General features: G+C 46.7%; 1 protein-coding gene across 2 annotated transcripts in view; it reads left to right on the top strand.

Moving 5' to 3' along the window:
* The window catches only part of MYO1D (myosin ID), a 171542-nt gene that overhangs the window by 58199 nt on the left and 100447 nt on the right, over nt 1–12896 (top strand). For both annotated transcript variants that reach the window (XM_086626387.1, XM_086626388.1), the window contains exon 15: nt 9283–9449. In XM_086626387.1, the coding sequence (XP_086482513.1) occupies nt 9283–9449 (167 nt within the window). The remainder of the gene's footprint in view (nt 1–9282; nt 9450–12896) is intronic.

Raw genomic sequence — 12896 nt, 5'->3', positions numbered from 1 at the left:
AACAAAGCCCCGTAGCTCTCCCCAGTGACTAAGGGCTGCTGCGAGGATGCCCTTGTTAGCCCAGCCGACAGGAACCATTAGCAGAAGTTGAGAGAGGTCCTACCTTGCTGTGGGTGCATCCAGGAGCTTTCCTGGATGGCGAATCGTGAGCTGGAGAAGGTGGCTGGGACCCTGATGGAAGGGAGATGGGGACAGACTTTAGTCTGATTTTCCAAGGAGTCAAGATTTACTTGATCTGTCAATCCTCCAAATGATTTGCTGGCTAACCCTAAGCTAAATTTGGTGTGGAGATGTCAAGAAAACAGAGAGGTTTCTCACAAGAGCCTTGTGAAAATGAGTAGTTGGGGAAGGAAGAAGGTTCTGATCGATGCTGTTTGTTGTTAGTGCAGTTCTCTGTCGTAGAGAGCAGTCACGTTATCTCTTGCCTACTCAAACACGTAGGGAGCCCGACGCGCCGCAGTGAGGTGTTTCCAGCGACACAGAGAGAAGCTGCTGGAGGCGTTGTCGTGGAGGGCTGTGGTCAAGGGGGGATGGCAGGGAGCTGTTGGTGGGGACGTTCAGCAAGCATCTGTGGAAAAACTTCATTTGCTTGTTTATTGGAAAAATTAGTGTAAGCCACGTGGTGTTTGTAAAGATGGGATAGTCAGGAGAAGGCCACGTGCTGTGGTGGCTTGAATGATTCTTGCAACTCACAGCAGGAGATGAAGAGTTTCAATCGCACGTGATCCATCTTGAGTCAGTAGGTACCAAAATTCATCGGCAAAGGCTGACTGGTTTACGTGAAATGAGCTTGTTTCAGCCATTTATCGTCAGTATCTATCGCAAATGCCAACCTTTTCCAAAGATAGGCCATAACCAGGAGCTGTTTCCAAGTCAAAGCGAAGCTCATGAATTTACTAGGAGGTTCTTGTGTGTGTCTTGGTATGCTCCTTTCCCGTTCTTTACCTTCCCTAAACTTTCATGGATTCATAGATTTCTAGGTTGGAAAAGACCTTAGAGATCATCCAGTCCAACCATCCCTAATCCCCATTAAACCATATTCTCAAGTAGATCATCCACCCTATTCTTAAACACACCCAGGGATGGGGACTCAACCACCTCCCTGGGCAGCCTATTCCAGTGGCTGACAACCCTTTCAGAGAAGAAATACTTCCTAACATCCAACCTGAATCTCCCCTGACTAAGCTTATGCCCATTTCCTCTTGTTCTATCACCCATCACTAATGTAAAGAGCCCTTCCCCCACCTCCCCACCATCTTTTCTCAAGTATTTGTAGGCTGTAATCAGGTCTCCCTTCAGCCTCCTCTTCTCCAGGCTAAACAGCCCCAACTCCCTCAGCCGCTCCCCATAAGTTTTATTTTCCAGCCCCCTGACCAGTTTAGTCGCCCTTCTCTGGACCCGCTCCAGGAGCTCAATATCTCTCTTAAAGCGAGGGGCCCAAACTGGACACAATATTCCAGGTGCGGCCTCACCAGTGCCGAGTACAGGGGCAGGATCACTTCCCTGCTCCTGCTGGTCACACTATTCTTGATACACGCCAGTATGGAGAAACTTGTATTTAAGATGTTGGTTTTTTCATGATTTTCTGTTGAATAGCCATGGCGAAAATTGTCTAGAACATCGTATTTCTCAGAGTTAAGGATCCCGTTAAAGGGAAGGCTCCCATCGAACAGATGTGTTTGTCAGGGCTTAAAAAGGGCCGTTGCCAGGCAGGAAGGAGCCGAGGGCTGCCTTGGTTGTGCGGTGTTTTGCGGCCAGCCTTCAGCACGATGCAGGGTTGGAATGAAGGGGATGGAATTCGCACTTTGGAGTCTGCTGTTTAAGAGTTTACATGGCTGATGCTCCTGGCAGAGTGATGTTTGTAACTGAAAGTTTGCAAACTAAGTTACGTAGTTGAGCTTCAGCTATTTTTAGTGGAGAGCCTGGCTGTCGTACCTCTTAAAGACCCGAAGAATTTGGTGAGGCCCATCCTGAAGTCAAGCTTATGTTCCATTAAAGGGTCTAAATTTTGGGGTGTCCTAGAAAGGAGAGGTTACTTAGATATAAGGATCCTGAGCGCAATCACCGTGTACTTCAACCAGTAAACCAGAGTGCAGAGACAGAGTCCTTGTGTTTGGCCGTTGTGGCCCGAGCATCCCTTTGAGGTGACTTTTCAGACAGTTAATATGTGCGTGTTGTTAGCAAACTGGGCGTTGAAGCCATTCTTTGCTAGATACTGGTTATGCACAAATAAATGGGATGCTCTGCCTCTGAGTCGTTGCTGCTTTGGACACTTGTCTCCGCTCTCCTGCTTCTGCTGGGGGCTGGAGAGTGGGTGAACAGTTGCTGTTCCCGGGCTGAAAAACCCACTGTCTCTTCTAGGAACACCACTCGTTGCAGTTATGGGGACCGTTAATTCCTCCCTTGGGTCCTGTTACTCATTTTTCCCAGACTTCACTTGGGACCGGAGTTGCACTTGTGGGGATCAACAATGACAAAGTCTATGTGTCTGACTGCAGTTTGGACCCTGCAGGACTATTTTTTGGGAAGCCTGTGGTAACAGCTGGTGAAAACAGCGTTGCACAAGTGGTGTGAGCTGCTGTGGTCTGCGGGTGTCAGAGGAATAAGGTTCCGTAGGGAGAGGTAATGTCAGTTCATGCCTTTCTCAGCTCTTTCTCCAAAAGTGAGATGGAGATGGGCTTGAGTTTTGGTGCAGTTTGAGCTGATGATTTATTAACGTTATGGGTGTGTGCCCAGTAGGTAAGTGCAGTCAGTGCTGCTTTTCCCATCCGGCCTCCCGCTCTACCGGCGCTGTTCTTGTTTGTTTAACGTGTCTCCGTGAACTGCCGTAACCCGTGTCGATGTGCTCTTGTTTCTGCAGTCCAAGAACTCGTCTTCCCTGATGCTCGTTTGGCCTTCCTGGAAAGCAGCAGGTTTTTAGGCAATACTAACAATATCTTTAAACCTGTTGTGTGTGGGAAGTCTCCAAAAATGCTAATTTGATGGTCAGGAATAATAATAATATCAGAAACAATCATAGAATCATGGAATCACAGAATGGTTTGGGTTGGAAGGGACCATCAAGATCAGCCAGTTCCAACCCCCCTGCCATGGGCAGGGACACCTTCCACTACACCAGGTTGCTCCAAGCCTCATCCAACCTGGCCTTGAACACTTCCAGGGATGGGGCAGCCACAACTTCTCTGGGCAACCTGTGCCAGTGCCTCAGCACCCTCAGAAGGAAGAATTTCTTCCTTAGATCTAATCTAAACCAAAGTGCAAAGTCTGTGAATACAGTACAGCAACAGTTGGTTGTTTTAGTTTTCCAATATTTAAAATAACCACCTTGAAATTTCTATTTTTGTTGGCATTGTGCTTTAAATCTGGAATTGGGTGGCGAAGCAGAGTTCTGTGGTCCCTGAGAGGAAGGGGCAGGTGGTGTGGTTATTAGGGTGTCAGATGCTTCCATTAGGGTGAGGAGCATAAAAGTGTTGTTAACGCTGCGGGAGCTGTTCACAAATCCAGTGTGAACTTCAGCTCGTGTGTACACACGTCCATACAAGTGTGAAAACTCAGGAAATATGTTTTTGGAAGATGCTGAGCTGAAGTGGTGCTTGTCAGTACTGGTATCTCAATAACACTGAAAGCCTCCAGACTAACACTGAGTGTCTTTCAGGCAGAAACCTCTGGCAGGTAGGAAAAAGTGCTGCTTTTTCAAAAACCAACCCAACCAACCCAAAACCTGGCTGTACAGAGTGCCATGTAACATCTCTCAGGCACGAGTTTTGCTGCCCACGCTCTTCTCTTGAGGATTTGGTCCTTCTGTGATGGATTACTTTGGGTGGCTCTTCTTTTAAACACTGACACAGGAAGTCCTTTGGCTGACACGGCTGTAAATGATGAGCTTCTCTAGGAACTCTCTCTGGACATACATCTTTTTTTATCTTCTTTTTTCTCCTTTTTCTCCCCCCCACCCTTGTTCTCTGTAACTCCTTTTGACTGACTCTTCTTTCTTCCGTACCTCCCGTTTCCTATCCAGGTTGACAGGCTTCATCTCCAGTAAGTTATAATGTCATCACTGTGACTGGTTGGGCATATCCAGTGCAAATTTGTCAGTCCTGTGTCCTATCCCTTCTGTCATCTAACGAGCTATAAACTATGGACAAGAAATCTTCTCAAGGAGGAGTTTGTTTAGGGTGCAATGGCTTTAAACTGGTTTGTTTCCTTTTTAACACTTAAGAAGCTAAAAATCTCTCAGCTTGATTTAAAAAAAAATAAATCAGTAGCAATTAGGCATCCATCAGCTTTCAGAACTGAGGTCTTTGTGTCTCTGTGTTTCAGTTCTTCCATTTATAAAACGCAGCTCCCGGGCTTGACAGCCTCCTGGTGCAATAATGGGAGCTGCATAATTATCCCCCTGAAGAGCCGAGGCTGGTGGGGTTGTAAGCTCAGAATAATCTACTTTAGAATTTTACCCGAGTAGCTGTCGTTGCTGTGAGGCTTTAATTACGCTGTAATTGCACTGATAGATGATCTCCTGTCTGTGCAGGAACTTCCTATTTCTGTTTTCCAAAAGGAAAGCAGCGTCTTGACTTCTGCCTTTTGTCTCCAGCGCAGACACGGTCACTCCTCTTTGTGCTGGGCTTGAAGTCGTGGGTTTTTTGCGTTGAGGTTTGTTGCGGTTTTGAGTGGCCAAGACATAAAGGACAAGCCAAGCAGCCAGCTTGGCAGAGGGGAAGGGAGTCTGTGTGTTTGCAGGGATGAACAGCTGTGAGCTGGGCGCTGTGACGTCCGTGACGAACAAGTGACACCGTTTCCCCCGAGGCAGAGGGGTGAGATGCACTTTCTTGACTTCGTGCTCCTAATGACTTCTTTGATTTGGTTCCTGGGTTCTCAAGGTGTTTGCGGTGCTGTGGATGGAACGTAGAATATTTATGATATCAGTCTCATGAAAGGATTGATCCTCATCTTGACATCAGGTGCAACGTAAGGGTGTCGAGGGCAGATCTGGCATCGTTCTGATGCCAGTGACCCCGTTGCTAACCCTGAGATAGCTCTGTCCTTGAGGGTGACTAATGTGTGGATGGAGAAGTGCCCAAGCTGAATATTAGCAAGAGAGGACGGGGAGAATTGCAGACCATTGACCTTCATGACTGTGAACTCTTCCATAGCTTTGAAGTTCAGGTGTAATTCAGGTGTAGAACGTGAGTTGCCTGTATATCCTACATTTTCCCTAAATACCTATTTCCACTCTCATAGGAGACTTGTTCTAGCAGGTGAATGACCTGTAGGGCTTTTGTTTCTTGCCGTGCAACTGAGAGATTACAATACAGAGCTTATAAATTGCCAGCATCAGGTCCAGCAACTCCTACTCCTCATCAGCTATAGCTGCCCTGACCACGTCAAACCTGCTTCAACACTGAGTTGAGGTTCAGGAGGGGCTGCTTCTGCCTTCGTGGTTTGACACACAGCATCTGAGAGAACGTGAAGAGCGGCGATGACAGCTACGTTCCCATGGCACAGCCAAGCTCTACAACTGAAGGAAAAATCACCACCCACACAGATTGCAAGTTCTGAGAGCTGGTAGGAGACTGCTGAGTGAATAGAGACCCTTGTAAACCTTCTTACCTTCAGTGCAGAGATAATTTTCAGGAGAAAGGCAAAAAAGTTAATATGTAAATCTCTTAAAACTCTTTAAATTTTAGCAACACGTTATGTTTCACTGTTCAACCTGGAGAAGAGAAGGCTCTGGAGAGACCTTCTGGAGTATATGTTCCAATACTTAAAGGCACCTACAAGAAAGCTGGACAGGGACTTTTGACAAGGGCATGTAGTGATAGGACAAGGGGCCATGGCTTTAAACTGAAAGAGGGGAGATTTAGATCAGATCTGAGGAGGAAATTGTTCACTCTGAGGGTGATGAGGCAGTGGAACAGGTTGCCCAGAGAAGCTGTGGCTGCCCCATCCCTGGCAGTGTTCAAGGCCAGGTTGGATGAGGCTTTGAGCAACCTGGTGTAGTGGAAGGTGTCCCTGCCCGTGGCAGGAGGGTTGGAACTGGATGACCTTGAAGGTCCCTTCCATCCCAAACCATTCCATGATTTTAAGGAAAGGAGAACGAATAGAATAGGCAGGGGTTGTGTTGAATTACCGTGGCAGAAGAAAGTGCTCAGTGTGGTAGTGACCTTGGTAGAAGACCTCACGCAAAGCAGAGCTATTGCTTGGCTTCCTGGTGTCCTGGGGAAGCTGTGTCCTTAGTGTTCCTTCCTTTTTTGAGCCCACTGCTCTCTGAGGGTGTGAAAAGAAGAGGAGGATGAAGAGAGCCCTGCCCTACCGGCGGGCTCAGCTGGTGGTTTGGAAGCGGGGCAGTTTTCTCCACTGCTTGCAGCTTCGCCTCAGTCTCCCTGGTAAGGAAAGGAGCCCTGCAAGACAGTGAAAGAGCTGTCCCTGACGCACTTTGTGGGGGGAGATGAGGTCAGAAGGGGAGAAGGGAGATGATGTAAGAATGTGTATTACCCACACATCCTTCTGTTTACCCATACGCTCCCCGTACCTACACGCACTCCTGGGTTGCTGCACGGAGAGTCGGCGGCACAGGGACGCTGCCAGCTCTTGTATGGGTGGTTGGCTTAGACTTTGCTCGCTCTCCTCGGTGCCATGTATTCCTACTCCAAGGATAACCTTCCAGGAGAAAAGCACAGCTTGATGCTACTGATGGCATGCCTAAGAAAGCAGGGAAACGTTCCAGTCCAACACCTTCCCCAGAAGGTCTGCTGGCTTGTAGTTTCTAGGATACGAGGATCTTCTTTTCCAAGGCCTCCGTTCGTTACTCAAATTTAGCCTGGTCATACTCGTTAGTGGGTGGCACCTCTGTGTGCCTGTCATTAGTGCTGCCTACCTCCAGGTGATGTCAGGACTAGCCAGGGTATTCAAGGATGATCCCAATTCTTCTAAATACCAATTTTGGGCCATTCATATTATCCTGAGATTAGCTAAGTGACCTAAAACCATAGAAAATAGGGCTAAATCATAGACAAGTCATAGAAAATAGGGCTGAAGGGGACCTTGGGAATTTATCCCGTTTGAGGACACTTCTGCCTTTTCTATGCAGGTGCTTGTTCAGACTGTTCCTCTCCAGTGGTGGAGCTTCCTCTCCTTTCCGCAGACATTCTGCTCCCATTCCTTGTTCTCCCGATGCCTAATTTGAATTTTTATACTGTGGTTAAATCCAGTGTTTCTTTGTATTAAAACTGAATATTTATTTTTCTTCATATCCACCCTTTAAGTGTACAAAATCTGACATTGGGATGGTTTTGTGTTTTCAGCCCTCCAAGACTAAAACGATATTTCCTTTGAGTCACGTTTTCTGAATTTTGAAGCTTTCTTATTCCTTCCTGCACTGACTCACCGCTGTTCGTGTCCCGCTTGAACTGCGGTGCCCCAAACTGACTGTGATGTTCAGATAAGTAGAAATCTATTGGGGTTTTTTTTGTCTTGTAGTTTTCCTGTTCCTGTGCTCCTTCCCTAAAAGAACATGAACCTGACTCGTGTTCAGCTAGAACTCCTACATCTTTTTTTAGCACTAGTGTCAAATCAGGTTTTCATTCTTTTATTAGACAGCTGTTTCTGCCGAAATGTGGAACTTTGCATTTGTGCTCACTAAATTAATCCTTTTTTTTTTGTATTTTGTTTTGTTTTCCAGACCACTCCTCCCATTTGTTAACGTTGTGGGTTTTTGCACTCTGAAACTGTTTGTTGCCTACAGGTTTAGTACCCGTGTTGTACTCCTTCATTCAAATCCTGATAGTACTGGAACAGAACAGACTCCTTTGGAGAACCTTTGAGGTTTCCCTTTGAGAAAGGGCCTTTGGTTACTCAGAGCAGTTTTACAGGTGATTTCACAGCCACCTGTTTCATCTAGTCCAGGGGAAAATTGCTGAAATTTCATTTTTAATTATCCATTGTGATTATGAAAGTTGATGTCTTCTCATGTTAAGATTTCAGACAGGCTGCTATCTCCCTTATCATAATGTTGGCATTGCTGTAAACTGATTTTTGAAGTGCTTCAGTTCAGCTGCATCTTTGACATGCCCTCTGAAGCAAATCTCTGGACCTACTGTGACCTTCTGAGCTGACCAGGATCCTCTTTTGAGTTCTCCCCTTGGCTAGTGATGAGTTTTGGTGGGCAGTAGGCTCCGCCAGCCTGCAGAATAAGCCACTCCTTTTGCAAGGGTTACTTAAAAAGTAATATGTACGATGGTTGTAAACACAATTTTACTTTGAAAAACTAAGGTGAGCCTTTATGACGCTTATTAATTGGTTTTCCCTGCACTGATAAAGTTAGGAGTGGGATAGCAAGGGCTAACGGTGAAGAGAAAGAAAGAAAGGGACTTCAAAACCCAGAGTGATGACAGCACATATGTTTAAAAAACTTTCAGCCACCCTTTACAGACTGGTGCTAGTTATAGACCATGTTGACCTAACTGAAGGTTGCCTTAATTCTCATAAAAATAGAAGTGAACGTCAAAACCAGTCTAGCAGGACTGTGGATGGGGCTTATCTCATGGGCACAGGCTGGTTGGCGGTGGAAGGTGTGTGACACGGTGGGAGCCCCACCTGAACCGTCCCCATCAGCCCAGCCAGCTCGGGGCAGGACCACCCGGGCTGCGCGGGGTGGGGTAAAGCCACCAGCCCCCGTTCAACGTTCTCGGCCGCCTGCAAGTCCGAGGTGGTGCGGAAGGAGGAACCGCCTGCTGATGGCTTGTGGTTGTCCCGTGGAAGGTGTGGTGCTTGGGGTAGAAAGTAGCTGGGTTTTGCCCTGCACAGGGTAACGTTCCATCATTCAGGCACGTTGCTACAGGCTTTGGAGGACTTAATTCAGCATAGTTTAAAAATTATGGAGTAATCCATGCTGCTTTTAGATGTTGGTACTGGAACAGCCGTATCTGACAGGGCAACGAATTACATTGTTTGTTCTGTCTTTTGTGAGGACTGATTTTTGTTGTCGTCGAAGTCTGTAGAGAAGGGGGATGTGGAACTGGTCCTGATACGTAGCAAAGGTCTGTTGAACTCCAGTGAGTAGCACGTGGATCCCGCAGCAGATGTCGTTGCGGTGTGCGGAGAGGAGGAACGCGTTGTGTGCCACTCTTGTCAATTCTGTTCTGACCTTGTAATTCCCATGGAGCAGCCAAACCTCGTTGAGATGACTGGGCTGGACTGACATCTCAGTGTTTTCAGGAGGAACCAGCTGTGGCTGCACAGACTTTTTTCTTTCTGAGTGAAACTTGGTTCCATTTCTCCCTGTAGGAGCCCTATTACGTCCGTTGTATTAAGCCCAACGATAAGAAGTCACCGCAGCTTTTTGACGAGGAGCGTTGCAGGCATCAAGTTGAATACCTTGGCCTTCTGGAGAACGTGAGAGTCCGCCGAGCGGGCTTTGCCTACCGCCAAACCTACGAGAAGTTTCTTCACAGGTAAGCAGGGTGCTGGCAAGTGACTCGGTTCAACTCTTTGTGGGACAACTCGGGCGTTGGAATGAGGTGTGTGGTTTGGCTGCCTCCCCTTGAGTGGAGAGCAAGTCTTAAGACCTCTGGGCTTGTGATCCTCACTCTTGAGCGTATGGGTGGTGGTGGGTTTGGTTTAATATCTGCTGCTGGGTGTGATAAAACCTGAGTCCAACAGGGACTCGGGTTGCGCTCTCGTTTCGTGGCAGCAGATGTGTTTAGAGGTGCATACGTGGCACTCGGGCTCCACTTTTTGTGCTAAAATTCATTTGCTTTATTACTCTCTGCAGCAGGAATGTGTAATGAGGTTCTTCCCCAGAGCTTAACCCTAAACCCAAAGCTAATTAACTTCTGTTTTCTCTCTGAACATTGTCTAATTGTTGCAGCGAGAGAGACAGAGACTGTGTGTCTTGAAGTGCTTGATGGTGCACAGTGACATTATGCATGTGCAGGAGGAAACCTCTGGACTTTAAAACTGAAGGTTGGAAAAAAAAAGGATAGTAACATGACCCTGTTAAAACATGGGTTTGATACTTCTTGCCCTCTTAATTCCTCCCAGACTTGTGACAAATGCAATGTTTTGGATTGAAATTTGTCTTATGCCTTCAGTAAATTAGCGTGGGTACTAAGGATTCAGCCCCCTTACTGATGAAAGAATTGGTTTTTAACTTCTGTTGTTGAATCAGGTGAGAAAAAGGCCCTGAGGGCAGGAAAAAAAATCAACTGTTCCAGCAGGTGGGATGTGCAGGTGGGATGTCCCGCGTTAGAAACGAAGTGCTGTTGAAAGATCTGCTGTTCCCAGTGGAGGTTTGCCTGGATGTTTCGTGGTACCTGAAGCGGAACGGAAGGGTCTGTTTTACCAAGTGCAGCCTACGGTGTTGTCTCCCCCTTTTCTGAAACATTCCGCAGCGGTTAGAGCAGCTTCTGCCCTCACACGTGGAACTCGTTACCGTTTCCTTGTAACATTTGTGTAATTACTATTAATATAAACAGCTGCTTTGTTTTTAATGAATGTTTGGCGAGCTCCTGGAAGCTTAAGACCAGAAGTGGTGTTTACAGCCAGTAAACCAAATTAGCACATGGCAACTGGTGCAGCTTTCAGGCTCTGGGAACGTTTGTTCTGCCGGACCCTGGAGTGGGATTAAGCATCTACGGTGTAAGGTATCAGGCGCAGGATTTGCACGTCGTGGTATTGCTCCGAGTCCAGTCTGGTCTGAATTTTTTAAATGAAAAAGAAAAAAAAAAAATCTTCTGACCTGGATATTGCTTTTACTTTTTCCAGAATTCTTTGTTCCTTGTCTTTGGGTGAGACATACCCTCTTACAGGGGCTGGGGGATATAATTTGTGGTACAAGCAGCACATGTTTTGAGTGGTTTTGAAGAGGGATAACAAGGGATTTCTGTTCCTTTAGATTTAACAGGTGTATTGGGAAACTGGGAATGTGGAGGAGACTCCAGGCACTTCTACTCTGGGCTCTTGCACTGCATGTGGGGCACATTTTCAGATAGATCTAGAGTAACTCAGCGAGAGGCAATTTTGGGGACATAACTTTGTCATCTGTTTGCTTAACGTTTGTAAAAGATGTTCTGAAAGTTCAGTTCTGCAGGCAGATGTTCAACTCCCTTACAGGCCCCTGAAGCTTTCAGATTTTCTGAGCCCAAAATAAATACCTGTGTTTTGTTTTGCTGATTCGTCTCAGAGGGGACGGGAGAGAGATAGATAGATAGATGTACACACATGTGTCTGTCTATATAGATACAGATACATATATATCTATATATATCTAGATAGATATATAGATGAGGTACGTATATATGTGTGAGTATATATGTATGAGTGCATGTATGTGTATTTTTTAATATATATATGTATGTTTGTATATAAAAACATATAAAAAGTAACTTTCTTTTCTGTAGGAAATGAGTTTATTGCTATTTAGCTCTAAAATACTGTAAGGTAGTTGATGTATCTACCAGTAGGAAATGAAGTGAAGCACAGTTAAGACCATTAACCAACGTCCCTTTCAATCTGGCTTTAAAATTCAAAAAACTTGTATTTGAGCTCTGTGCAAACCAGTCTGCCCTTACCAATTTGTAGAAAATCAGATCTAAATATTTTTTTTCGTTGGACCGAGAGATGTTGTGCGTTCGCTTGGTAACTCCATCTTCCAGTTGCGTGGAATACGTGTCAGGACCGTGTGTCTTAAATAGATGTGCTGCATTCTTTGGTGTTAATATATAACTTACTATCCAAAAAAAAGCTGATTGGATTTCAGAAAGGGATCCGTGTGCGGGGCAGGGGGAGGAACGGCGCCTGCCAGGCATCTGCAGGCACGGCTGCGCGTGAGCGTAACCCAACACTTTCCACCACGAAGGCATCCACATGCCTTTTTCCAGGCGGTGTGAAACACCGCGCCGGAACGACACCGAGACAGCCGTGGTAAGAGAAGAGTATGGCCCTGTTGCTCACCAGCCTGGGCTGCAGCTCCAAGGATGCCATTGCATCTTCTTCAGCCAGGAGGAAATGGCCCGCCTCTTGTAGGCAGGGTCTCAACCTTAGTTAATTAGTTAATTATTCAATTCAAGCCAGCTGGGTAATAATAATAGGATGCCATATGACCCCTCTTCACGCGCGGACACGATGTGTTTCAATAAAGCTTCGTAACTCGGTGCCTCGCAAAAATTGGGGGTTTTAGGAAAGCTGTGCTGGGAGCTGTAAGGTGCAGTAGGAACCTCGTGTGTGTCGGGTGTTTCTCTAGCCAGGCACGGAGGGGACACAAGGGTGGTGTGAGATGGCTGTTTAGTGTGTAAGTGACCTTGGAAGCTGTCAGGATCTCTAGGCAGGAGCAGGGAAGGGCTGTGGTGTCCGTGAGCGGATTTATTTGGGGTCTGCCTCGCTATAATTAGCAGCGAGGTTGGGATTTTGACTCGCTTTGGCACCCAGGTCGTGCTCTCTGCCGCGGGGAAGGAGTTCGTGGCATCGCGCTGCACGTGCCGTGGGAGGACCGGAAAAACCACCGCGATGTTCCTCTGCTGGTCCCACCGCCCGCGGGCTGGGAGGGAGGTGGTCCCTTCCCCTCAGGATGTCTGTAAATACCATAGCCCTTCGTTGTTGTAAAGGAGGAAGAGAATTTAGCGTTTCTTTTGGGCAAATTTTCATTTCTCTGATATCTTATCCTGTCTTTTTTTTTCTCCCAGCCCCTTCGGTGGAGCAGGCCCATAATAACGCGTGGGTTTGCACCACCACCCTGCTTTCCTTTCTTTTTTTCCTAGTGTAAACGTCTCGAGGTGGAAGAATTTTCCCAGTGAATTAATTATTGCGGGAACATCTTCCTGATGAGAATAGCAAAGAGAAACCAGTGTAAAATATTTATGTCCAGCGCGTACGTGTGCTGGAGAGAGCGAACGCTTTTGCCA

The sequence above is a fragment of the Tauraco erythrolophus genome, chromosome 25, assembly GCF_009769465.1.
Source record: "Tauraco erythrolophus isolate bTauEry1 chromosome 25, bTauEry1.pri, whole genome shotgun sequence".
Taxonomy (NCBI): Eukaryota; Metazoa; Chordata; class Aves; order Musophagiformes; family Musophagidae; genus Tauraco; species Tauraco erythrolophus.
Note: the sequence above shows the minus strand (reverse complement) of the source record. Positions and strands in the feature narration are given on the sequence as shown.